At 41.0% G+C, this 26,677-nt stretch overlaps 1 protein-coding gene across 1 annotated transcript in view; it reads right to left on the bottom strand.

The window, feature by feature from the left end:
* The window catches only part of LOC130160935 (myosin-11-like), a 99,344-nt gene that overhangs the window by 44,083 nt on the left and 28,584 nt on the right, over positions 1-26,677 (bottom strand). The window contains exons 4-6 of the mRNA XM_056363742.1: positions 12,817-12,936; positions 5,017-5,184; positions 3,234-3,413 (exon numbers count right to left, since the gene is read on the bottom strand). Of these exons, the coding sequence (XP_056219717.1) occupies positions 3,234-3,413; positions 5,017-5,184; positions 12,817-12,936 (468 nt within the window). The remainder of the gene's footprint in view (positions 1-3,233; positions 3,414-5,016; positions 5,185-12,816; positions 12,937-26,677) is intronic.

Raw genomic sequence — 26,677 nt, 5'->3', positions numbered from 1 at the left:
GAGCGTGTGATAGGCAGAATGGATGCTGATAAACACCGGAGGATGTCGTGTCAAAACAGACAACTTGTCAAAACGACACGCTAACTAGGTCAATCACAAAGTTTAAGACGAAACTTTGGAGTGGAGCTTTGGTTTATGCATATCTCTACGTGGATACGTCTATGTGTGTGTGATAAGCTCCTGAACGAATCTGCAGGAGGGGACCTCCAATATCGAAGGTATTTTTAAATCAATGAGCTCTTAAGTGTATCTCAGTCTTATGTGTTCACACATACGCACACACACAACACTCACTGCAGATAGAATCCCTACTGACAGGCAATGACAAGATAAAGAGAGGGAGAAAAGGGGGGGGGGCGACAGGAGGGGGAGAAATAATATTTGAACAGTTGGGGGTGGGGGTGGTGATGGGGGTGGGGATGAAAGGGAGAAGTGGCAAGGCAAGAAAAGAAATGAGCAATAAGCGAGATCAAGAGAGAAAGCAGGAGAGAGAAAATCAGTAAGCTATTCTGATAGTTGTAAAGCATTGTGAGCAGGACCAATGTTTGTCCAAGTCCAACCTTGAAGGCTTGAACAACTTTTCACAATTCTGCTTCCACTCTACCGCTCTCTGTCTCCTTTTATTCTTGTTTGCTTTCTCACTCCACCCAGTCCCTCTTGTCCATTTCAAATAATATGCAATTTCAAATCTGTTATCCAATGTGCTTGAAAGAATAACTATGCGTACATACATTTTAAACTGAAGTCCCAGTGGGGGGCTCCAGCCAGAATATGCTGGAGTGTTAACAATAAACAAAAAGATCACACATTGAACTAACAGTCACAGATTTATGTTTTCATGTCGCATCCTATAAGCACACAGAAATGAAAATGAGTAACAAAAAAAGCTCTCATGCTACGACTAAATTGAACAAAACTGCTGAATACTTCCAGCAATTTCTCAGGCACAATTTTATTTACTTTGATTAGTCTCCATGCAGATGTGAGTCAATCATCCAGATCCCACTAGTATATTCAGAATCAAACATGTAAAAACGTGATTGTGATGGTGCGGAGATACAAGATATAAATGGCCTAACCTTCACATCAAAATACTTTTTTAGTATAAAAAAAACAGTGTGACCTCCCCACAAAAAACAAAGATGGAAAGACGGAATTTTGTACCAAAGTATACTGAACCTCCAAAGCCCAGAGTTTTAAAAGGAATACTCTACCCATTGGATCACAATGTATCTCTCCTTTTCTCAGCTATCCTTCCTCCCCACATCCCACAACCTCTCTCCATTTTCTACATTTCTCACACCAAATCCCTCCTCACCCCCCCTTTTTCTCCCTGCTGTTAAAATTAACCTGATGAGTAAAGAAATATCGACTGAACCCCACACATACAGTAGATCAAGTCAACCCTCCATAACTCCTAGGACTCAAGACAGACCAGTAGTTCCTCTCTTTATCTGCTGTCCCCTATGTACCCGTCTACTTCATGTGAATAAGATCTAAGAAAAAGAAAAAAGTGAGAACTACTTATTCTTTACAGAAAAGGCAAACTACTTCCCTATTCTTCTAAGCAAAGAAGCCAAAGTGAGAGGGGGAGAGAGTAAGAGGGAGAGTGAATCAGCAGAGTACATTTCAGATGAAGGAGAGAGTGTTGACAGTATTTGTTCAGCTGTGCTAATGTTAGGACATTTAGAGCTGCAAAGGAAAATACTTAATACAAAGTTCTCTCGGTTTCACTTACATTCAAGTGGAAGCAGGCACACTCACTCTCTTTTCCACACACCTACCTCTACCATTGTCCATACAATGGAATGAAGTGTGGATGAGTGAATGCATGAAGCACGCGTGTGTGTGTGTCCATGTGTGGGTGTGTGAGAGAGGGCTTGTAATAGATCAGAGAAAAAGCAGTTTTGGTGCATAAAGCAGGGCCAGATGTGGACCAGAAACCAGATCCCTGGACAGAGTGTAATGGTCCAATACTTGACTCAACGAATCTTAACATGAAAGACACAACCTCACACACTCCCACACATGCATGCAGATGTACAGTATAGCTTACTGAATACACTATTCATGCATACAAAACTCACATGCATCTTACACAGTTCTCAGATTTTTGAAAATGAGTTATCCGACAAGGAGTGAAGTCTCGATACAGTTTGCTTCCATCCTTCAGCATGAACACTGGAGTTATTTTCACTCCTCCAGAGTGAATTACAAGAGGTCAAAAATATGCTCTAAAATTTTTGATTGAAATATGTTATTATACAAAGCCCATTTGCCATAAAATAACAACAGCTATCGAGCAAGTAGTCTTTTAAATGTGCCCTCTATAAATTGTGTGACAGGTGCAACAATAGCCTCAGTTATAGCCAACAAAATCCTGACCCGAACCCTAACCCTAAAAATATTCTGAAAATGAGTATTGTTACTGAAGAGGCTTGCTAGTGAAAAGGACTGAACCTCGTGTGCTGCTTCCCTTTTTAAAAAATCCAAGCCTTTGAAATTCACCAATGGCTTAGTGAAAAGTATCTTTCCAACATGGTTAATTGAAGGTTAAACACAAACCAGCAAGAATTAACATACTGTATGCTTTTGGTATATCAGAAAAAAGGGCAGAGCATAAAAAGGTCTAAAAGGCAATGTAGCATTTGAACATGTGAGTTTTGAGTTTTACTGCCATCTTAATAGAAAAGAAAAATCCTATTTTAACAGAATAATCCAAATTTTTGTCGTCTGTCTTTGTCAAAAGTGTGTGTTTTTAATAAGGCTCTAAATATCAGAACATCCCATTACCCATTATCTAAAACTGTATTATCAGCACCATTGTAGAAATAGACAATGCCTGTCACAGTGAATATTACATTTGAAAATTGAATATTTAAATGAATCCCTCACCTGTATGACCCCTCTTATCAGCCCCATTGTGGGAAAAGACAATGCATTACATTAAAGTGAATATTATATTTCATCTCCATTCTGTAGAACCTGCATATTTTCAGTTTAACCATTTTTTCCCTGATACTGTCCACTTTATGTGGAAAACATTTCTGACCTTGTGAGCAAACAAAGTCGCTGATAATGTATCAATGTCAACAATACATGGCCAACAACAGGAAAGTCAAATGCGCTTGTCTCACTTGAATTGTTACAGTAAAAGGGCAAAACTGGACAAGCAAGGTTTTACAAGAATTCATAATTAAATATTTGAATGAAGACCTTGAGGAACCAATTACCTTTTTTCCAGTGGTACGATGCACGTGCGTCAGTACCTGCTGAAGACGCTCTACCTCTTTGTTGCCATGGTGCAACTGGTCCTGGATCTGCTGTTTCTGCTGTCTTTCCATGTTCAAACTGCTTTTGGTCTGATCCGGGGTCTCAGTGATGTCAGTCAACATGCAATCACTTATTTGTAACTGAGAAGTGAGCAGAGAAAAAAAGAAGGGGAGAGAAATGAATAATAATTGCAGCGTGTCTGGTTCTGTATGGTTTGAACCTTCTCCAAAGGCTGCGAGGGGGACAGTTTTAGAGACAGCTGAGGAGGAAAGGAGCAGATGGAGAAGAATGGGGTCTAGCAGAAAGAGGAGATGAAAGTAGAATTTAAGGATGTTTGCCTCTGCTCTGTCTCCATAGCAGTGAAAGGGAACATCATAAAGGCATTGTGCCAGGTTGGGGAACCCTGCAGTTACTGCTTAGATTCAGGACCAATAAAATTGCTTGACTATACTCATCATAAAGTCATAGGACACTTGCTTTAGACTAGTGCTTCTTAAACCTCGGGGCAGCACTCACAGAGAGTTGTGATCCTTTTTCTATCTGCTGCCCATCAGACATGAGAAACAAGATGCTTTTATTAACATGGATCCTTGTAAAACTGTGCATTTCTTTAATCCTCACTCTAGATGATAAGCTTGAACCCACCCCACCTTTCTAATGTTGAAAATCATTCTGTGTACTTCCATGTACACACAGTCCTGGAATGGCTAACATTCGCTAAAATTAAATTGTTACTAAAACCTGTAACACTGCAAGTATGTGAAGTGAGCCCCAGAATATCAGTTATACGTGGAAATGCAAATACAATTTTCAAATAATCACATCTGAACTGCTGCCGTCGATGTCAAAAAGGTAAGAAAATTAAGTTAGTGTTGGAAAACTAAGGGCATAATGTCGGCATAAGAGGGTGTTTCGAGTATTCGCTAAGTCAAGTAACTAACATTTTTTTATGTTGAATGTACTTCATTTAGTTGGCTGGCAGGCACCCGCACTGAAAAAACACTAGTAGCAGATGAATGACTTGGTTTGGTCAAGGACACAGTAAATGGGTTAATTTAAGTCTAAAACACATCACTGCCATGCACCACTCTAATATACCTAAAGGGGCGAGAGGAGGACGGACAGAAGGAGAGTGAAAGAAATACAGTAGGAGAGACAGAGAGAGGGAGAGACAGAGAGAGAGAGAGAGAGAATTTTAAGGAAAGCAGAAAAAGGACAATAAGAGAAACCTAAAGGCCATTCCATTCATCATGTGTATGACTCTTTAATGTTCCCATTCATTACCATTGGTTCTCTTTGGGGTGAAGGCAAGACTGGACAAGAGAGATGAGAGAGAAAAAGAAAGAAGAATAAGAAAGAAAGAAAGTAAAAGAAAAAAAATGATCTAAAGAAAGAATTATGAATGGGAAAAAAAACAAAATAATATTTAACCCCTCCTCCACTCTTGGTCTCTCTCTTGGCTAAGTGATATTAATACGAACATGGTTCTTTATTGTACAATGAGCCAAACCTCTGCGGAGCTAAGATGGTGGCGATGAGTTATTAAATATGGAGAGAGGGTGAGAGAGGAAAGGCGGAGGGGGATGATTAACTGTGAAGGAAGTAAAAAGTGAGGAGAATTCCCTGATGTACCTGAGTGGATTTGATAGAGAAGGTTGCCCAATTCTGTTCCTTATTTAAGAAAAACTCCCTTCGTGTGTGTGTGTGTGTGTGTGTGTGCGTGTGTGTGTTTGTGTTACCTACTTTGCTCTGCAGCGAGGTCAGACTTTCTTTGAGTTGTGAGTTGTCTTGGACCAGCTGTTGTGTGTGTTTCTCCTTCACTGCCAAGGTTCTCTTCAGAGAGTCCTGTGTGGCTCGCAAACCAACCACATCCTGGTTCAGGTGCCTCACATGTTCCTCTCTCGCTTTCATCTAACACACACACATGGACAACAGAACAGTCTGCACTGTATGTACACATATACCATACATGTACAAACCAACACCACTGACATTTACTTTTCTCAGGTTTTGGTCTTTATACTGTACAGCCAATAGTTGTTTTTCAAATTTAATTTTTATTTTCCTCGTATGCATCTGAAACTACTGGGTGTACACAATAGCATATGGTGTGCCAAAGATCTTGTGAAAGACAGTCTCTTGTGTACACCACATCTTTATTGTCTGTGCAATAATGTCGGCAGATGTACTAAAGATAAGTTCAATTGAGCAGAGCAACATGGTCAATGTTTATTAGTGTATTAGCATTTTGTTTAAAAAAGTCTAATCCTCATGGTATATGTTTAAAACTGTAACTTTAAAAATTAAACTCACCATCTATGCACTAAGCAGGAAACACTATAGAACATGCTCTATGTATATCAAAGCTGAAACAAAATAACTGTTGCTGTGTTACTACACATAAATTAGTGCTTGAGTAATTATTGGGGGAAATAGACTGATTATTTCTAAGGAAGCAGACAGTGGTTGAACTCCTCACCCCATGCATGACTATGAGTGTGTGTGGGCCTGTGGTTCAGAACCCCTTGCCAAATCAAAGCCCCTATTCATTAGCACTGTGTTAAATGAGCCCTGTGTTAGATTAGTAAGGAGGCTCCACAGACAGTCAACACAAATCCAAACGCACCCTCACAAACACATTTATATATACACACACGTAGACTTTTATATGCACATACACACACAAGTACACATTTTTGTCAGTCGGAATGATTTGAGAGAAAGAAAGACCACATGCCGATATAACCACATACAATATACACTTAAACATGCACTCATAGTGGTTACCTATTGTGCATCTTTCTTAACTACAGAACTTTCTCAAGCTCTCTCATCTCCTCTAAAAGCAGACTGTGTTCTGTACTTGTGTCTTAACACTGACACAACCCACCTCTAGCTCCTTTCAGAGAGTTCCCTAACTATCCAGTATACACTGAGGTCCAAAAGTCTGAGACCACTTTCCCACTGGGGAAATATATATATCATATCATAATATATATACATATATATCATTCAGTGTATCGTGACGGTAAGCTAAAAGTGGTCTTTTATGCAGTTAACTCATCTACAGCATGGCTAATGGATGGTAACAATTATAAGCAATGGGGCAGCCAGTATTGCAACACTGAATTAAAATTACTCTTTTATCTGGATACTTCAGCAATATTAGTGTGACTATTGGGAAATAAAATAAGTTTTACAAAACTGAGACAATAATGTGTGAATTTCAGTGCTCCAGCCAAGTGGATTGCAAAAGCACAGTTCAACACATTAAGTAAGTGGGAAAAAGTTCATCTTCTTTATGTTAACCCATCTATAGTGCAAGAGGGATTTCAGATGAAAAACGATTATGGAGCAAAAGAGCACATTTTCTACACATTTTAAATATTATTACCATCAATGTTAAACGAAGTTAAAGCAATGAGATCTCCTAGATCTCCTTCAGCTGTTTTCCTGTACTTAAGATTACAAGTCCTGCTATTGGACAGAAACAATTTCATATGCAATAAACATTGTGTACTGAATATCCAATTAATACATGAACACTTTTTACCCATCAATCCATATGTTCTTAACAAATGTGCAAAGCATATATTTGAGAAAGTACATTTAAAAAATAAGCTTAATAGATAGATAGATAAATTATTTATTTATCTAAGTCTAAGGTCTAAGGCTCTAGGAGGATCTAAGGTAAAGCTAGTTCTGAGCTCAGTGTAAATATGACACAAGAAAGGGTAAGTCTGTCATAACCAAGCCCTTTTTAGAAAGAATATGTTTAATTGTTAATAATTATATTAAATTAACTAAGATAAAACCCAGCCTTTCTTAAACTACTCATATACTAACATTTACTACAATAAAATATAAAGCCCCATATACAATTTTGTTTAGTTTGAGTGATTTATATCTACTATCACAATCCATTTTTATGTGAATATGGTTTGTAATAGAAGTATTAATAGTATTTTGCTAAACTGAAACCCAGTGGGGTGTGATGACTTTTATAGATAGGCAAGCAGAGCCAAACAATCAACTACAACCCCATTCCAAAAACCACTATCTCATTATGCGATTTAGCTGTGTTGTATGTAGCTTTACAACACCAATGAGTAAAATATATGGACCAGACAAAAACATACCTTTTCATATCAGTTCTCAATCTTCAATCTTTGTTAAAGGGCCTGTTATGATGCCTCATGATTTTGTGCTGCCTATACTGCCTGTGCTGAGAGTCTCTGCCTGTACATCTTTGCCTTTCTGCACTCCGTCCTGACTGAAAAAGTATTATTCTTTTGAACTGACCAAACATATCAAATGTGCAGTATAGAGGAAAAATATTTAAAAAATCACTTCCACAGTAATCTTCAATATATTTACGATTAACTGACAATGAAACACTCTAGTGACAATGCAGAGTCCTTAATTTTCCTGCCTCAATATTGTTAACCTTTTCTGGCTCATCGTCCAGACTGTAGCTGGCAAACATAGGGGAGACGTGGGAACTTGGCTAAGGTCTTGAAGGGTTGGCATTTATTTACTGACAAATAGCTTAAAGTGCACATATAGGCTATTCCATTGCTACGTTCACAGCTATACTACTAACTTCTAACTCTCTGCTCCGGTCACCAGCCTCACTGCACTCTCTCCCTCTTTCTCCTGCTATGCACAAAAGCTATGTACTGAGCTTTTCCTGAAAGGAGCTAGGCTACCTGTGTAACAATATGCTGTCTAAAACTTCTCAACTTTACTGCAGATCTTGCACAGATATGATAAATCACATAGTAATTTGCTCATTCACTTGCTACTGCTGCCTCTTAACAGCTAGGAATTTTCTAATGCATAATAAAATTTAGTTTCCACACACATCTGCACATGTGTATAATGCGTGCAATATCATAACCATTTTCAGAATGGTCCAACTGTTTGTTTAGCATTGGAACAGAACACAAAACAAGGCCCAAGGATATCTTTCCCTATTTGCTCCATCAGGGCCCCCACCACGTACTGCTGCAGTGGTGCATGGGAGCAGCGGGCCCTTACGCTGACACATCTGCCCACTCAGGGCACCACCCTGACTCCAGCCAGCCTTTTATCAGTGCTAGAGTCACACGTGCCTCTTGCTGTTGCCTCAGTTGTAGTGTGGTCAATGGCAGCCACCATCCTCATTGCTGGTGGTTTGGGTGGCTGCCACCAGTGCTATACAGCGGGCTGGGAGAGCACATCAGCATTGTCATGATGTTGATGCCCTGCTCGATGTTGGATTTCAAAGTCATATCCTTGAAGTGCCTCTAGCCATCAGATCACCTTATCTTCAGGATGCTTAAAACTCAGGAGCCTAGTAAGTGAGTCGTTGTCTGTGATGACGAGGAAGTGGCTACCATGCAAGTATGGTCGGAAGTGCAATACCTACAGGACCACTGCCAGCAGCTCACGGCAGGTAATGCAGTAGTTCTTTTCCACCCGGCTCAGGGTGTGACTGTAGTAGGCCACAGCCTGCTCTCCAAGACTAGGCCAAGACTGGGGCTTTTGTGAGAGTCGCCTTGATTCAGGTAAAGGCAACAGCACATGTGTTGTTGCAGTTGAATGGTCGACCTTTGTGGGTTAGGCCATGGAGTCGGTTGGCGATAGTGGCAAAGTTCTGGATAAAGTGCCAGAAGTATGACGCCAGGCACAGGGCCTTCCACACCTCACTGACATTGGCAGGGTTTAGCCAGTCCCAAAGACCTACCACCTGAGTTTAACTGTCTGGCCAAAAGCACCTTCTCCATCAGCTGCTTGAATGTTGCTAGTGTGTTGAAGAGCTTGAACACCATGACATGGAGCTGCCACAGCCACCGTACAATGGTGAAGGTGGTCTTTTTTCTTCAATCAAGGGCCAGTTCCACCTTCCAGTATCTGCTACGTAGGTTGAGGGAGGTGAATCAGCTGGATCCTTCAATCCAGTTGAGGGCATTGGAGATTAAAGAGAGAAGGAAAGAGTCCTTTTTCGGGTCAGTAGTCCACGCAGAACTGCCAGGACAACCATCTTTCTTCCTCACCAAGATGACTGTAGCTGCCAACAGACTGTTGGAGGGCTTGATCACCCCAGCTGAGCCGGTCTTCATGGCATTCTGGGCCAGCCCATTCTGCCTTTGTCTTTGTCTCTAGCAGCACTGCTGTCTGCATAGTTATTGAGGAGGCGTTTCAACTGGTGGCACTGCTACAGGTCGAGGCTATCAGAACATTGCCATAAGTTATCTTGGCGGTAGGGAAGGATGGTTGTCCCAGCAGAGGGAAGGATGGCAGACTCAGCAGTTGTGGCTGAGGCAAGCTGTGGGGATGCAGGGTTACTGGTGGTGGTGGCTCAGATAGTGAGACAGAGGGGCTCAGTACCTCCTGGGCAACTGTCTCGTCATCAAAAACAAAAAACCTGTGACCTAGACAGCCAACCAGCCTGCATCGACCTTCAAAGGAGACTGGGGACTGGTAGAGAATGATGGTTCCCTCACTGGACCACTCCACTGCTCTTTTATTCCAGCTTGATGGCTCCAGCTTTTGGCACTGGTGCTGGGCAATCGTGGGCTATGTGACCAGGCTTTTCCAGTTTGTAAGAGCAACCGGTAAGCCGAGATGGATGTCACCTGTATGAAGGCCATCACTGAGATTTCTTCGATTGAGGCTGACCTTAGCAGATTACTTCTGCATCCTCTCACTCTTTATAGTCAGTCATCCTGATGTGTGGCCTTCCTAGCCTTCTCCCAGGAAGGCAACTTTGCGGAGAGCCTCGCTGAGGAATTGGGGCATAGCAAGACGACCATGCAGCTGTGAGCCACTGCAGGAAAGCTTGGAGGCCCAGCTCCTTTTGGGAGGCTGTGGGGAACTGCAGGTAACCATGTCAGGCATGCACTTAGACATCTGCAGCAAAGGTGCGGCTGCTTAGTTACGTAGCTGCTCCCTGCTTTGGTCAGCGAGAACCGAAATCGTCGCTTCCGTGCCACGGTCAGGGCCTGGTGGTCCCACTGCTCTGGTGGGAGCACCAGGAACACCTTTCCCTCCAATGCCAGGGCCAGGTGAGTGGTAGCTTTTTTGTCACTCCAGACACTACATGCTGTTAGTTGGACTTGTGAGATGTACAGCTCTAGCTTTATCATCTGTAGTACTTCGGTAGGTTGGCTGGCAGTTGTGTGGCATGACAGTCTGGGAGTGGGAGCCCTTGGTGGTGGTCGCTGGCACCAGTGGCAGCAATGTATAGCAGTGACTCGATTTATCTAACATGCAGCAGGGTTTCACAGGCAGTAGTCCCCCTGGTCACTGTGGGGTGGTCAGTGGCAGCAGGAAGAAAAGTGTTCCTCTGTAGTGGCACTATTGGCCTCTTTATGATGGTGGGTCCATGGTGTGCTGGAGCCATCAGAGTGGGCTCGAAAACTAACCATACCTGCCAGACCATGCCAGGTTTTCCAAGTGCCAATGGGTCTGCTCAGTGGCTTACTCTACTTGTTGGATCTCTCTCTCTATCCATTTTTCAGTCCAAGTGCCCAAATCCCACATCTGACACCTATATGGTGAGCTAGTTTAACATTGTCTTTGCCAGACAATCACGGAAAAACTACATCAAACAACCACAACAAAACATGAACAAAATTAAAAACAAAATTAACCATGCAGTGGCCCATATATCTAAGCACCAGGCAGCTAGTTAAAGATCGCAATGTCTGTCAAAATCTCTCCTATAGCCCAAGGTCTTTATGCCACTGACTTTCAGAACTCTATAATATTGTTACATAATTAATACATTACAGTGATTTTTTTCATCCCCAAATCTGCCACCATCAGAGATGATTAAAAGTTCCCATGTGGTCTGTGGGAAGTCTTAATTTTCCAGTGGGGGAGTATAGGACCTTAGCTGGAAGTCCGGAAGAAAGAATATCAGATTTGCGATTTTATTTCAAATGAGTGCTTAAGCCTTGGACTTTCATATTAGTAAAGCCCCTTTTGAGAGAGAAACCTCAATCTGATCAAGTCTCATTACTTTAGCAATCAAAGTTTCGCCCCTGGGGTCCTCCTCTCAACTCCTGCCCTCCGCCTACTTCTTCTCCTCCTTCCCTCATCTTTCCTCTTTTCTCCTCTCCTAGCCATCATATGTTTTTGCTACGAAGGCTGAGGAGAGGAGAAAGGGAGAGCGGCTTGCACAAATCCTTGATTGGCCAAAGTCTATCCTCCATCTAGGATTACGAATAGAAGTGGAACATTTGAGGACAAAGTAAGGAGGGGTGAGGAGGGGAAGAGACAGAGAAAAAAAAAGAGAGAGACTGAGTGTGAGCGAGAGATGTGAGTTGCAGAGTTATGGGCACAGAGAGAGAGGGTGGCTAATATAATTGAATTAAAAAGATGGAGCGGGGCCATTTCTAGCAGGTGGGAGTGTGGAGTGAGAAGGAGCAGGCGAGATATTAACTTCTAATAAAAGAGAGATTAGAAAGTGGCTAGGAGGACTGCTATGTCTTTACCTGTGGGAGTGACAGCCCCCACATAACCTTTCACTGCAATATGCACACTGATATTGGCCACCATATTCTGAGCGTGCCCCACACAGACAGACAAATACTCATACACAAGCATTCATACATGTACGTGCGTCTCTGCAGGTTTGCATCCCCAAAAATTACCCATACAGTATGTATACACACATACATATGCAGAAATAAGTGACATTTGAGGAGCCACACAAGCACTCACACTCATGAGAGCAGTGTGTAATGCAATGCATTATCAGCTCTCATTCAATGATCCAACAAGCGGCAGCCATCAGATAATGAAGACGCAGCTCTTTGGGAAGCTGCTGCTATACAGGCAATTAATTAACTAATTGGTCTAACAAGCTCATTAATGCCACGCTTTTTTGGCAGCGAGTATGAATACATTAACAAGGCTAATTCAATTAAACAGGTGCAGATTTCACAGCTGCCTCTCTCTCTCTCACACACACACACACACACACACACACACACACACACACACACACACACACACACACACACACACACACACACACACACACACACACACACAAAATCCTACAGGTGTTGTGTACTTGTTTGCTCCATTTGACTCTGATGTCTTTCTCAGCGAAACCTTGGCATTCGATCAAAAGCATAATGATATGCAGATCAAGTGGTGTGTACCATCTGTGTATGTGAGTGTATTTCTGTCAGTGCTTGTGCCTCAATGAGCCGGTGTGCCTTTGAATCAAAAGTAGAGCTCAATAAGCTATAACAGCAATGGTAATCTGTATAATTGAAAGGGTATAAAATAAGTGGATGGAAAACTGATTGAAGCCCTATGAAAGCATAGTTAAATTAACTAACAGAATCCCAGGGGTCAACCAATAATGTTAGCCAAAGCTGCGCAATGCAATTTTCAATTTGCACCATAGCTTTTCAATATTATATATTCATGTACTTGTGTGTTTGACAACAAAATGCTTTGAGCTGCATGTGAAAAGGTCGTCTTGAAGTTTCTGGCCCCAATACTTGGCAGTCTACGTTCACACGTTTGGTTGTGTCTCACCTTCTGTTTCATGCCATTCAGCTCTTTGGTGAGTTGGTTAATCCTCGCCTCTTTCTCTTCCATCCTTCTCTCAAATAAGGCGCTGAGCTCGCTCCTCAAAGTCATCATTTTGGCCTCGGTCTGGAACACAGTCAGCAGTTCATATTCATCCATTGTCGTGAAAACTGATGAAGATATTATTATACGATATTGCGTGGAATTATCCTCATAGGATTACAAAATATCAATAAAATTGTCACATTTTAATATTTTCAGGACCCAAACGCAAACACACTCAAAGGCTGATTGGTGCAGTGAATCAGTGGTGGACAGGCCATTGGGAGCACTGGGACATGTCCCGGTAGCCTGAGGGTCCTTTCGGCTTGCACCATGAACAGTCAGTTTGGCCAGCCATAATATAAAAAGCAGGAATGAGTTAACAGACTGCATCACCTCACCTGTACATGACGGCTACCTGTCAAACTGCTGTGACTCGCAGTGTGTGTCCACACTGTTGCCACTGCAGCGCTGCCAGCCCTATCTTTCTACATTGAGTTTGCCTTTGATAATGGCCATGAATAATAATAATTATCCATCGCTGATGAGTGGTCAGAAAAGCTGTAACCAGAAAGCAGTCATGTGATTTTTGTTTACCCTTATTCAGAGCAAGAGAGAAAGATAGAGAGACAGAGACAGAGAGAAGCAGAGAGAGAGCACAGTAGAAAACTAATGTCTTTCACCTTTATTAACTTTTTGAAATAATATAATTATAGCATCCAGTTTCTACTATGACTACATAATAAACATGCAGCCTCCACTTTAATTACAATTGCTAAAATGGTTAATAAACATAATATTTATAATTGGACATACTTTTTTATATTGGTTGGACGCATTTTTGGTATTTTGTAATATGCATAACTTTCCTCCCAGATGAACATAGTGGCCAATTTATAACTAATCTGGTACCCATTACATCAACAAATAGGGTTAGCCAACAAAATTAGCATTCTGATGGTTTACGTGACAACGGCCTCAAATTCCCGGCCTGAATTGTTGTTCACCTCTGCAGTGAAGGTAGTTAAATAATCAGAAAGAAACTCCAGAACTTACAGGAAGGCAGAGGCACTTAGGAGACATGAACAGGAATCAGGCAGGAACAACAAACAGGATTTTCTACACGAGTAACACGAGGGAAACATAACCAGGAACTTGCAGAGATGATCTGACAAAGAGTGAGAGGAATACAGAGACTAATACACACAAGGGGAGCAGATAACGAGACACAGGTGCAACTAATTGGGTTGAGGCAGGTAATCAGCAAAAGGTGGGAAACACGGGCAGGAAGTAAAATGAATGGTGACCTAAGGAAAATGGTTTCAAAATAAAATAAATAAATAAAAGTCACTCAGAGGGGCAGGTTATGACAAAAATGGCAAAAAATACAAACACATCACAAGATTGTTCCCATGATTTGATTTTCTCATGATGTATAGATAATACAGATACTTCCCATTCACATAAGGAAGGTCAGCATGCGCTCAGATTATAACCCTAACTCTAACCCTAACCGTAACCCTTCATGCATAAATTATGCTTCACTATTATGCACACTAATACACAAACACACAAACATAGCAGAGTGGGACTTCTAATGATGATGGGCTTGTAAGTCTCATGTGTTATCATGGTGTGAGTGTGGGTTTGGTTTGTTATGGTAGCAGCTACAGTGGCAGCTCCCTCATAAGCCCACTAAAGCACTGAGGTCGGTGGTTAGCTAAACTCCCATGGAGCTGATACCACTGATTAATTTCCTCCATCTCTATTGCCCCCACCCCTTCCCCATCCATAGGTCTGCCTTCTTTCCCTTCCCCCAGCCCGTTCAACTACTGCTGAATATTAAATCAGTTCCTTTTTTTAATTTCCAGATAACCACAGTTCATTTTTCTCCAAGTGTCATTTAGCCATGACATGGTGTAGCAGCTATATATTAGGGATGGTTGATGTGAGTTATTGTTATTGTTATCGTTTTTCCATTTACTGCCTATGTGTCCTACTGTACACTATGCATGGCTAAATCATTACCTGCACGTGGTACAAATATCCAATAACAACATTAGTAATTTGCAGTGAAATCAAAACCACACCAACACCAAAAGTCTTTTCACCATAGCATAATATTGACTGCTGTGTTTGTGTCCCACTAGTTAATAATGAAGGATGTGTCTAAGTTCATATGTATGCTTGTGTGTAAAGCGGTAAGAGAGGTATATTGTTGTTTCTGTTCTGTTTTCTAGTGATTTGGATTTTTTTTACTGAGCTCTATACCACTTAGAGACTAATATTAAAGAGGTAACTGACACACAGAAGAAATGCACTAGCAAGCTTTGTTGAGAGTATTTGTTTATATACATATATTTATTAACATTAACGTGTGCACACGTGGAAACAAGCACACAGACAGACACACATCAGGGGCGTCATCACTCACTGTCCCAGCTGCAAATGAAATCTCATTCTCTCTAACAATCTGAGAGGCCCACTCTAAAACATCTCTCTCCCTCCTGTCTCCCTACCCCCTTCTTCTTAGTCTTCACTAAATCACACCTATTTTTTCTTTACCAATCTGCACGACTGTTAAATATATTTATGGAAAACACATGCTGAGCAGAAACCATCATGCACATGACCTATGTGCACTCATTTGTGTTTTTGTCAGTGTGATCAAATATTTATTTGTCCCTTCATTTGCACACAGGATAACACTTCACTATCCTATCACTGAGCTTTGTCCTGTATCCAGACATGTAACAACAACAGCTGCTCTCAGGTTTTAGCTTTTCCTCTCTTGCATTGTTGTCTTCCTATCATCATATTACTCCACATCACCTGCTTGCATAGCCTGGAACCTCGCCCAGGAAACTGGGGAAGTGGGAAGTGATTTGGAAAAATGAGGGCAATAAAAAAAATACAGGGATGAATGGAGAAATGTGATATAAGGTAATATGCTAACCCAATCAGCAGGCTGCTGTTTGCCGACAGTATAATCAACATATCGGCCTAATGTCATTACTGCTATATGAGAAATAATATTGCGTGAAATGATATTGTGCAGCGCGTGCATGCCTGTGTGGTGCACACATGAGCAAGCTCATACGTCCAAATGTATGTATTCCCTACCACTTTCCTGGCACAGGCAGACCTGCACACACACAAGATGGGACAAAGATTCAAAATACTGCACAGATGCAACCAGTGCAAAAAATTACACTACTTATCCTGTATAAAGACTTTCAGTTTTGCTACATTTATAATAAAATAAGAAAGAAATAAAAAAAAAATTCCATTAAGACAGGAAGATTTAACTTGCTTCAGAGGATTAATCAATTGATTATTTGATGATTGATATTGATTGGACAAAAAAGTGATATTATTTTACCCCACTGACAATTTTTTATATTTGATTTAAGATAAGAAGTAAAACTAGATTTACTTCAAAGGGTTATTGGTTACATCATTTAAAATTGATATTTTTCACTTCTCTGCACACGTGCACACACACAGACATCTGCATATTCACAAACACAGATGGCCCAATGGCTCTGACACAAGAGGATATTAGTTAGTGTGTGGCTTCCATATCCTGGATGCATAAGGCTGTTGATGGCCTCTGTTGATGGACACTGGCGTGAAGCCATCACTCAAGTTATGGAGCTTTAATTGGAGACAGCATAAAACGATAAACCAAGAAACATGCATGGCTGAACAGCCCAATGTAAACCATTAATCATAGCACAGGCAAAGACAAGTGGCTGCCACATACACACAGGCACACACGCAAGAGTGTGCACACAGCTGCAGAACCACACACATGCTGCCCTTGCACCACACACCTTGCATTTGTGTGCATATTTGCGCACACACACACACACACACACACACACACACACACACACACACACACACACAGACACACACACACACACACCTAACACTGAGCATGGCAGAGACAAGCGTCCCAGTCACATATTCTCATGATAGATGACCCATTTAACTTTGATTTCTGAGAGAAATGAGCTTGCCAGCGATACAGGGTTACCACACACACACACACACACACACACACACACACACACACACACACGCATACTTACTGACTCATTCGTAACACACATAGGTACTATACATGGGCTACATATATGAACTCAAGGAGTACATTTAGCTTATATGTAAATAACAGCTTGCATTATTTTGTAGACACATGTATTCATGCCCTTTCTCTCTTTCTCTCTCACTCTTTCTCACACACAAGGACACACACACAGGGTGCCACTTATTTGCATGAGAAGGGTTATAATATAGGGATGATTTGTGATGTAAGCAATCAGAAGTGAAGTAATTCATCAGTAGCTGTGTCTAACACACATCTCCACTGGTCATAAATACAAATCCACACACACACAGACACACACACGCACGCATACACCTGCTTGTAAAATCTGTGCAATCCCACAGAGGAGAGAATAAATCAGAAGCACAAAAAGTTGGCATGAAGGCAAAACCGTTAATAACACAAACGCACACAAATGTGCTCCCACACACATCACATCCTGCAAAAAAACTTGGAATAAAAAAACTGATAGATATATGATAAATGTTTTTGGAAAGTTGGAGTCTGTGTAGCCCACTTCAGCTCTGTCTGGGAAATGAATCATGGTTGCCAATATGAATTTGTTTTAAATGTTGTCACACAACTGTTGGTGCACCTTGATTAAGTTATAGTGATTTTAAAATGTGTTTTATATCTTTTTATATAAATAAATTTGGCTTAACTTGACTTTGTTTTATTACTTGACCACTGTATATTATGAATAGTGACTTCCAAATAGGAAATTCAGGAGTGCTATCTCATCGAGTACAAAAGCAGGGTTGGAAAAAATATGAAATAGTAGATAAAAGAAGAAGAAAAGAAAGGTATATCTCATGGCCTGAAAATTATCAAGAGACAAAACCATAGTACATTATGTCTGTGATGGCACATAAACCATAAAGCCAGTAAAATGTTCAACAAAAGCAGGGAAATCCCAAGAAAGTCACGGAACCAGGTAAGGAGAGAACTTTGTTTATTACATAGCAACATGAGTAGATAGAGATATGATTGATTTGGATAGAAGAAGCTGCTGTGAAAAAATGAATTCTCATATTAAGAGGGAAGATGAAAAGTGACTGCTGCTCTGAATTTCTTCCAATAGGAAGCAAGTAGAAGAGCTGAGAAAGGTCAAGGTCTCAGTGTCAATGGGTTAAACAACTCAGTAGGCTGATATGGAAAAAAAGCATGAAAGAACAGAAATCATATGCATTTCTGCTCTTTTTCTGTTGTGTGCAGTTTCCTAATGTTTTTCTACAAAAGTGTGGCTCCTGCCAAACTCACAAATATTTATGTTCCAGCTTTAGTCCAATGAGCAATTAATTTTGTGGAGTGATAATGTTGTAATCGAGTCCTTTCCTTATTTGGTCCTTGATTGTTAAATGTTAACGCCCCACCACCAACTGCACCCCATCACAGCCACTGTCCAGTGACATATGAAAAAGTGTTGATATTTAGACAGATGGATGGTGCATTAGAAGGACAAAAATCTTCCAGTTACACACAAACACGTACGACATGCGCACACACACGTTCCATACAGCGGTTGCAGCCCCTCAGCGCTCCTCTGTCCTCACATGCTTGGTTTCCCCATCTAATTGCTGCCATTCGTCAGTGTGTGTGTCTGCGTGTGTGTGTGTGTCTGCGTGGTGTATGTGTCTGTATGCCAAGCACTCCTGTACTTTGTATTTTTGTCCCTCTTTCGTGATTCTGTCACTGTGCATTTACAAACAACTGTGGTGAAATGAGAGAGAAAGTAACAAATAATCAGATAGACAGGTAAGAGTGGGAAGAGTATGAGACAGAAGGACAGAAAGATGCAGAGACAGACGCAAACACATACACACAGACACACACACTCGCACACACATACACACAGACACACTCTCACTCACAGATGTGTCACAGTGCCATAGGGCATACTAAACCTGTCAGCATTTAAACCTGCTGGCTTGTACTCTGGCTTGCCAAGTGGAATTAGTCTCACGTAATATGCCAGACTCTTTATTGAAAACAACAAACACCTACTTTGGTTATTGTGTTGTACTGTATTAATGTAAAATTTTCAATCGCAATACATATCACAATCTTGTCGCATGGTACAATGAAAGTTTGTTGTTATTCTGTCACTCTTCCCATGGTGCAGATATTATGGATGTGATTATGTGTAGATAGAAGCAGTAAAATAGTAAAATATCAGGCACAGTAAACAGCAAGCAGGTGTGTGTCCAAAAATAAAACAAACATAAAATCATCCATATCCCTGATCACTGGTACACTTTTAAATTATCTTTCTGCAAGGAGCAATTGAAAACTCTAAACTCATAAAGCAAGTTAATTGCAACTTGACTTATATCTGATATTGAACATGTAAACAAATGAGACTGATTGCACTCTTCTGGGCAATCATGAAAATATGACTGTGCTGATGAGGAAAGCTCTAAGTTCTTTGTGGCTAGTGTGTGTCTGTAAAATTACATTTATATGACAGTGTGTCTGTGTGTATTTAATAAAACTACCATGTTATTACTTTTTTTTATTCGTTCACATGTGCTTTTGTGTGTCTATGTGTGTGTGTTCAACATGATAATTTGTCAGTTTATGTTGTGAGGGGGCTAAACAGATAAACAGATAAGCAATCCACAGCTCAATCCTTCATCCTGCTCTGATTATAAATCAGCTGGAGCTCTCAGAAGCAATCAGCAAGAGCAATCTGCAGTCGGCACAGACACCCTATCAATCAGAGGGGACCATCACACTGTCACACACACATATACACATAATCTTAAGAAATACACACTCACATATTTGTACGGTCCTGCACCCACACCTACATGCACACACCCTTAGTTACAGAGGCAGGTATGCCGCAATTATAATTCTATATTCCCTGCAGCCTCTTTCCTCTTTTTAAAACTTCCTTCTCTTTTCCCTTTTTTTTCTTCTTGTGAAACAGGATCACACCAGAGTCACAACAACAGTTTCATCCAGCTAGCTGCCTGGCGGCCACGGAACAGTGCAGAGCGAGACACATCACTCCTAATTACAGTCTGATATTAATAACAGAGAAAAATATTAATCTTGGAGGTAAACACTAAGCCGCTTAAAGGAAAATTGCAAATAAATCAGATTATCTTATAGGAATATCCTCTGAATGGGCTGAGGGGGTAATGAGAAACCTGGGCCCAACCTCTCTCTCTCTCTCGCTGCTCCTCTTTTTCTCCCTCTCTGTCATTTCACACTCCCCATTCTACTGCAGGATTGAAAAAGGTGTGACTATGTGTACGTGTCTGGGTGTGTGTTTGTGAGCACATCTGTGTATTTATAAAACTGCAGTGCGACCCCCCCTCCCTCCACCATCACTGGCATTACCTCCCTCCGTCTCTCTCTCTGCTGCTGTATTCATTTTTCACCTCCAATTTTATTTTTTCATCAGTCGGGGGGGCGCCGCCGAGCAGATTCAATTAAGTTCTGTGATTGGGCCGCTGGCATTCACCGGGGTCATGGAAAGGTTAAAGAATTCAGTGGCACAAACATGATTATGGCTCTGTAGCATTTGATCAGAAGTAAGGTTTGTCACGGCAAAGTGGAGCCCCTCTGTTTCTTGCACTGGGACCACCAGTTTGGCCTGAGTGTGATGTGAGGTGTTCCACGTGTTGGTTTAGTTGATTCTTCCATTGAATGGCAATTACATGCTGAAGAGTTTGGATATACAGCAGCCATGGAAAGATATACAGAGATATGCATAAGTGCATGTGTGTGCACAGGTGAGGCATGCTGCTACACCAGCGAGCACGAAAACCCTCAAATATATATGCACAGAAACATTAATTCTCTCTCTCCCTCTCTCATCCACACACATACACACTCACACACAACACACACACACATTCAGAGAGTAGCAGAGTAATAAAGCCCACCCTTGCAGTGAAATTAAAGCTAGTCAATGACACTGCGTGCTGAGCACACACTAAATCATTTTTATACCCAGATGAAACAGCCAACATAATACCAGCTCTGCACATGTATCCAATATCACCTGGAGACTATGGAAAAAAACAACAACTAATCAAATATCATATTGGAAGTGTCAGATTCATGTCAGAACAAGAGATTAATACTAAATATAGAAAATATGGTACAATAACAGTGTGAGATCTTTTTATATTCAAAATGACCAGGCAGAGTGCACATTATGAGATATTGGATTGATAAACAGGCTGGGATGCTGTTGTTCGGTGAGTATAATAGAACAATAACGTTGCTCCTGGGTTAGCAAAGATTGCATTATGATTTTAATGTGCTTTACAGACACAAGCCCTTCACTGAAAGGAAATTATGTCAATAAATAAGCAGCCTCACATTTTAAAACAAAGAGAATCATAGTCAATGAAAAAAACGTGCAAATACAGAATGGTGTTTGGTAACTATCAAATATCTTGCACAACCATTGCATTTTGTGAGTTAATAAACATACCTCTAGGTTTTTCCCGGCTTCTCTTTGAACAAATGTTTATATTTAAATATTATTTGTTTTATGTGTGTATTTTTTACAGATTAACCTCTCATTGTTAAGTATATGAAATATTACAAACATTTAAAGTATGTAATACTTTAGGCAGGTGTGAAATCTTTGCTGGTCAGTATCTCAGCATTGCGTTCAACCAAGGCCACAATTTTTACCCAAATCCCTGCGTATTTGTGCACACACATTTCTTTCCACTCACACCTGCATTTGCTCATGAGTAGATTTCACTCCGACTGTGCTGTCAATCATCTCATTTTGGGGGTGCCTGTCAGTCACCTCCTTCCCTCAAATCACCAGAAGCCCCAGCCATCAGGGAGCATTTCCATCTGCCACTATCTGCCACTTCAGGTGTGGAACACCGGCCAGACGCAACCAGTCAATAGAGCTGTTTGGTGCTCCAGTCCCTTGCTGCGATCTAATTGCCGGTGCAACACTCAAATATGTCCTGCACTTCCCAATTCTTGTGAAGCTCAACCCCCCCCCACCAAGCAATCCTCATTCCATACTCAAGATGGGTATTTACATGCCCCACACCGCAGAGAGCAAACAAGCTCATTTAAAAGTTCATATGCTAATGTGTGACATTTAATCCAAACTTTACACGGGGAAAAGGACACGCAACAATAGATTTTGATTCCTTTCTTGTCCATGAATCTCATCATTCGTCGCCCTCCATATTTATGAGTTGAAAAGGGGGGACACCTTAGAGGGGTGTGAGGGAAAGGGACAGGGAGTTTACTATTTGAAAATTGGGCTGATATTTGCACTCATTCTTTGTTGATATTGTTGATATTCACAAATTGCTGATTGTTCCTCTTATTTGAAGCCACATGGCAGAAATCCACCAAATAGTTAGACCTCTTCTAATGTGGTATTTATTGACTATGATATCATCAATTTATTATCTACTTCAAATGAATGCAGGCTTCTCATTTTTAGCTGGCGACTGTTGGTTACCGCAGCTGCAATGACAACTGTCTGCAATATCAGATGTAGCTAATTAATGTAGTTAATTCCATGAGTTGGCCAGACCACAAAGTGAAACTCTTAGGAGTAGTCTGGTAAATGTACGCTCAAAGGCAGTGGCTGCACACTCGGCCAAAGACAATTTCCTAGAGATACACCACGCTGTATCGTTTTGATGTTTCAAAAGAGTGGAAAGAATGGAAAGTGGAAAAACCAAAAAGTCAGCCAAAGGGGTTGCGGTTGGGCAGGGTAGTTGGCTGTGTCTGTGTGTGTGTGTGTGTGTGTGTGTACTAGCTGACGGGCTGACACACAGACACATACACTGCATATAACATTCCCGTGCAGATTTATGTTTAATGTAGATGTTATTTGTAGGTGCTGGGTATCGAGGGTAATTTTGTTTTTTAAATCTCCACTCTTGGGTTACTTCCATGATCACTTGCAGTTAGTATTTCTGGTGCATATGTTCTATTTTGTAATTTATTTCCCCCTTGGATGTGGTCTGGTGGGAATGCAGTCAATGCTTTTTTCTTGTGTTTTCTGTACCTCAGAGAGAAGCATCTCCTCTTTTGGGTGAAACTCTGACGGCTCCCTGCTCTGTCTCCCACTACAGAGACAGAGAGAGTGTGAAGGGAAACAGCTCAATTATAGTAATAATGATAATAACAATAATAATAGATTTAAAAATTTTCTATATAACATACTTTAAACCTTAATTAGATGCAGAAAGGTTACCCCGCCCCCCATCTACCAATTCTACATTTGATATCCTGTATGTTTTTCACACATTGTAGGCACTTGAGGTTTAGAAAAAGTATATTCTGTGGCACAGTGCAGAGCAAGAACAAATGGTAGTTAATTAAACAGCAGCATGAATTTTTGGGCCAAAAAAAGGTTTCTATGAATAGACAGGTTCTTTCTCTTTCTCTGTCTTCTCGCTCTCTCTCTGAAACACACACACACACACACACACACACTCACTCACTCACTCACGCATCCACACAGATCGACCAGGACAGGCCAGGGATGAGCACACCCCATCTGATCTGTGGCCCGTTCATTCATTAGACCCATGCTCTCCCCTATTGATTTCAGCTTAAGTAATGAGAAAGCTTATCCAAAAATCTTTAGCATTTGGGCTCCAACTTAAGGGAATCGATGGGGCCATTTCCCATTTTGAACAGCACATATGCAGGGGTTTTATGTACAGTGAACGGGACAAATCCCGATGCTGATAAATCAATAGGCCTTTTTGTCGATGGACAGGCATGCTTGCACACACACACACACACACACATGCATACATGGACACACGTGGCTGATAAATGGTATTTTTGAGGCAATTAAAGTGAGCTGTAAACATATGAAGGCCAATCAATTGGTCAGTGAGGTCTATTATCAAGGCTTTAACACTGATTTAGAAGGGGCTTTAAGGAGGCAACGGCTTTAAGTGTGGCACAGTCACTTATGCAGATCAGCAGCAGCTGGAGACCAGAACAGATCAGTGCTACACTCTGCAATGCTGCTCACACAACAAGATAGTATACATGTCGCCACTTCATAGCCTGAAAACTGCTGCATATACGGAAGATGGGGGACTCTCATGATTGATGGCACTGCTGAGTGACAAGTGAAATGAAAAAATTGTTTCTAAAGGACTTTAACAGCCAATTTTTGTTTATGTTATGTTCAAACGTTCTATTATTTAACCAAGCTTGATATAGAAAAAAAAACCTTACGCCAATATTCTAGCAATACATTTATAAATGATGTTTTTGCTGCTCATCAAATCCGAAAAAAAAAAGAAAACACAACATTGTCGAGCATGGTGATGATAATAACTCCCACTTAGCCATAGGTATTGTTAAAGAATTGCATTTAGGTAAAATGAGGGGAGTGGGGGAGGGGAGGAGCTGCATACTGGACATTTCTATTTCCACAGTGGTAGACAAGCTTGTCACGCCAAAAATGAATACATCAGTGCCATCCACTCTCCAGGACCCCCCACCTACTGACCTACTGCTTCCACTTTGGCAAAGGTGAGACGTGCATTAGGAAAGCTAACCTACACACAACATTTCCCTGAGGTAAGTGGTTCTGCATTAATATTCACCTAATTCTGTATTCCACGGCTACGACAAGCCACTCTGCTTTGATGCTCTGCGCTTAGGTCCCACTGTCCACCACATAATAATAACCCTGTAACTTTGACTTCAGATAAACACACACATACTTATTGAAACAACATTTTCTTGCTTTCTTTCTTTAAGTGAAAGTACAGTGATAAAAAAAATAAATAAAGTCAATCAAAACCCATTCTTGTACAATGTGCCCTGCTCTTTCATCCCACTGCAGCTTCAGCCTGGTTGACCTGGTGCGTGTGCATGTGTGTTGCTGAGGCATGACATTTCAATTGTGCGTCCAATCAAATTGGCAGAGAGGCAGTAAGGAAGGCTGGGGAGTGATGAGGGGAGTGGGGGTGTTCTGAGGGTTGCCGACTAACCGTTACCATGGTGAACCACTTCTGTCAAAACCACCAAGGTCACAACAGCTGACCTGCAGTGTTATCAGACTTCTGAATAACGAACTGTATATGGACATGAGGATTTCTCTCTTTCTTTTTTGCTCCTTTGTCCTATTCCTTTTTCTTTCTGTTTCTTTTTTTCTTTGCACATCTTTACCCTTTGCTCTCTGTTTTGCTTTTGTCCTCTCTTTGTATTTTACTCTTATTATGTTTGTTTATTTCTTTCTTTTTCTGATTTTCTTTCCCTCAATATGTATAACCACATTTCCTTCATTTGGCCTTTCACTCTTTCTTTCATATTTAAGATGACTAATTGTACCATTATGAGGCCTGTGGTGTTGCTGAATCCATTATGTAGGTCTGTTCTGGCAGTGAGTCTGAACACAGCCTGTTTTGAGTCATTATAATTCAGTTTGCTAACACACAGCCATTGTGTGAGTGTGGGGTTAGGGGAGATGGTATGATAAAATATTGAGGGCGAGCAAGGCAGCTGCAGATGCTAGCTGTCATGTGTGAGCGAATGAATGTTATGACAAGCATGTTTAAACATTCATGTGGGGAGGAGAGTTTAGGAGGGCTTTTCATTAACACCAATCTGTCTTCGTCTCCCCGGTGCAGACACTACTGGTGGAAGCATGACAACAACAGGGAGGAGAGGAATTAACATCTCGAGAGGAAACTGTCACAGATACACACGGAGATAGGTACAAACACTCAATCCTTTGCATGAGCACACACAAATGTACACATTTTACATGGGCTGGGTACTCTTCAGTACCTCACATCTAACATGAAAAGTGCTAAGTGAAATTGACACTTTACTTTCAAACTCCAACAGACAGCAAAACAACTTTCTCTTGTTTACCAGAAAAACTATCTGAAAGTGTAACATCATGTTCTGAGCTGATCAAATATCTCAGAGCAGAACTGAGCAACGCATTCAAAGAGGAAGAAACAAGAGTGCAATGGGTTCTCACATCAACCACAACAATGACATAATAAAAATGATTTTTCAAAGGAAGAATAAGGATGTAGGAGGTTTTTAGGACAAATGTATATCACCCACCATGCTGTTAGGTTGCCAGGAGATTTGACCTGGTAGCAACAGTGTAATCTCTTGACAGTTACAGTTTCTGGAGACTAGAGAAAAGAGGAGCTATTTGTGGCATTTGTTGGGAGCAGAGCAATGGCCAATCTGTTTACATAACCTTGACAAAGCAAGTTGAAGAGACACTTTAACAGGTATGAGGCTGGCATAACAGTGATGTGGTAAATGGATAAACAGTGTGTTCACATAAAAATGCTCATATTCTTTTAATCTCTTACCTACGTATCAATGACATATGTGTATCTGTAAGTTAGGAAGAAAAGTACACAACATGCACCTTACAGTAGTGCGGTAATAGAAAGTTACATTATGAACGAGGTGTACACATTTTATCTCACTAAAACCCCATCAAATGGAGTGCAAAATCAATACCTATGCTGATGATCTCATGAAGTCAACAAGGCAAAGGAGAAAAAAGGAGCATCAAGTATTCTCAACATAAGTGGCTATGACTTGCAAAATGTGTTTGAATAACATGAGCTTTAGTTAATGTCATAAATGGCTTTAAATGCTGTAAGGTGCATTAAAAATATGCCCAGTCATCTCTTTTACCTACACCTTGATGCAAACATTTTGAATTAATCCAGTTTTCACTGGTCAAGCAATTCC

Source organism: Seriola aureovittata, chromosome 20, assembly GCF_021018895.1.
Source record: "Seriola aureovittata isolate HTS-2021-v1 ecotype China chromosome 20, ASM2101889v1, whole genome shotgun sequence".
Taxonomy (NCBI): domain Eukaryota; kingdom Metazoa; phylum Chordata; class Actinopteri; order Carangiformes; family Carangidae; genus Seriola; species Seriola aureovittata.
The sequence above is the reverse complement of the archived record's forward strand: the minus strand, read 5'-3'. Positions and strand labels throughout refer to the sequence as shown.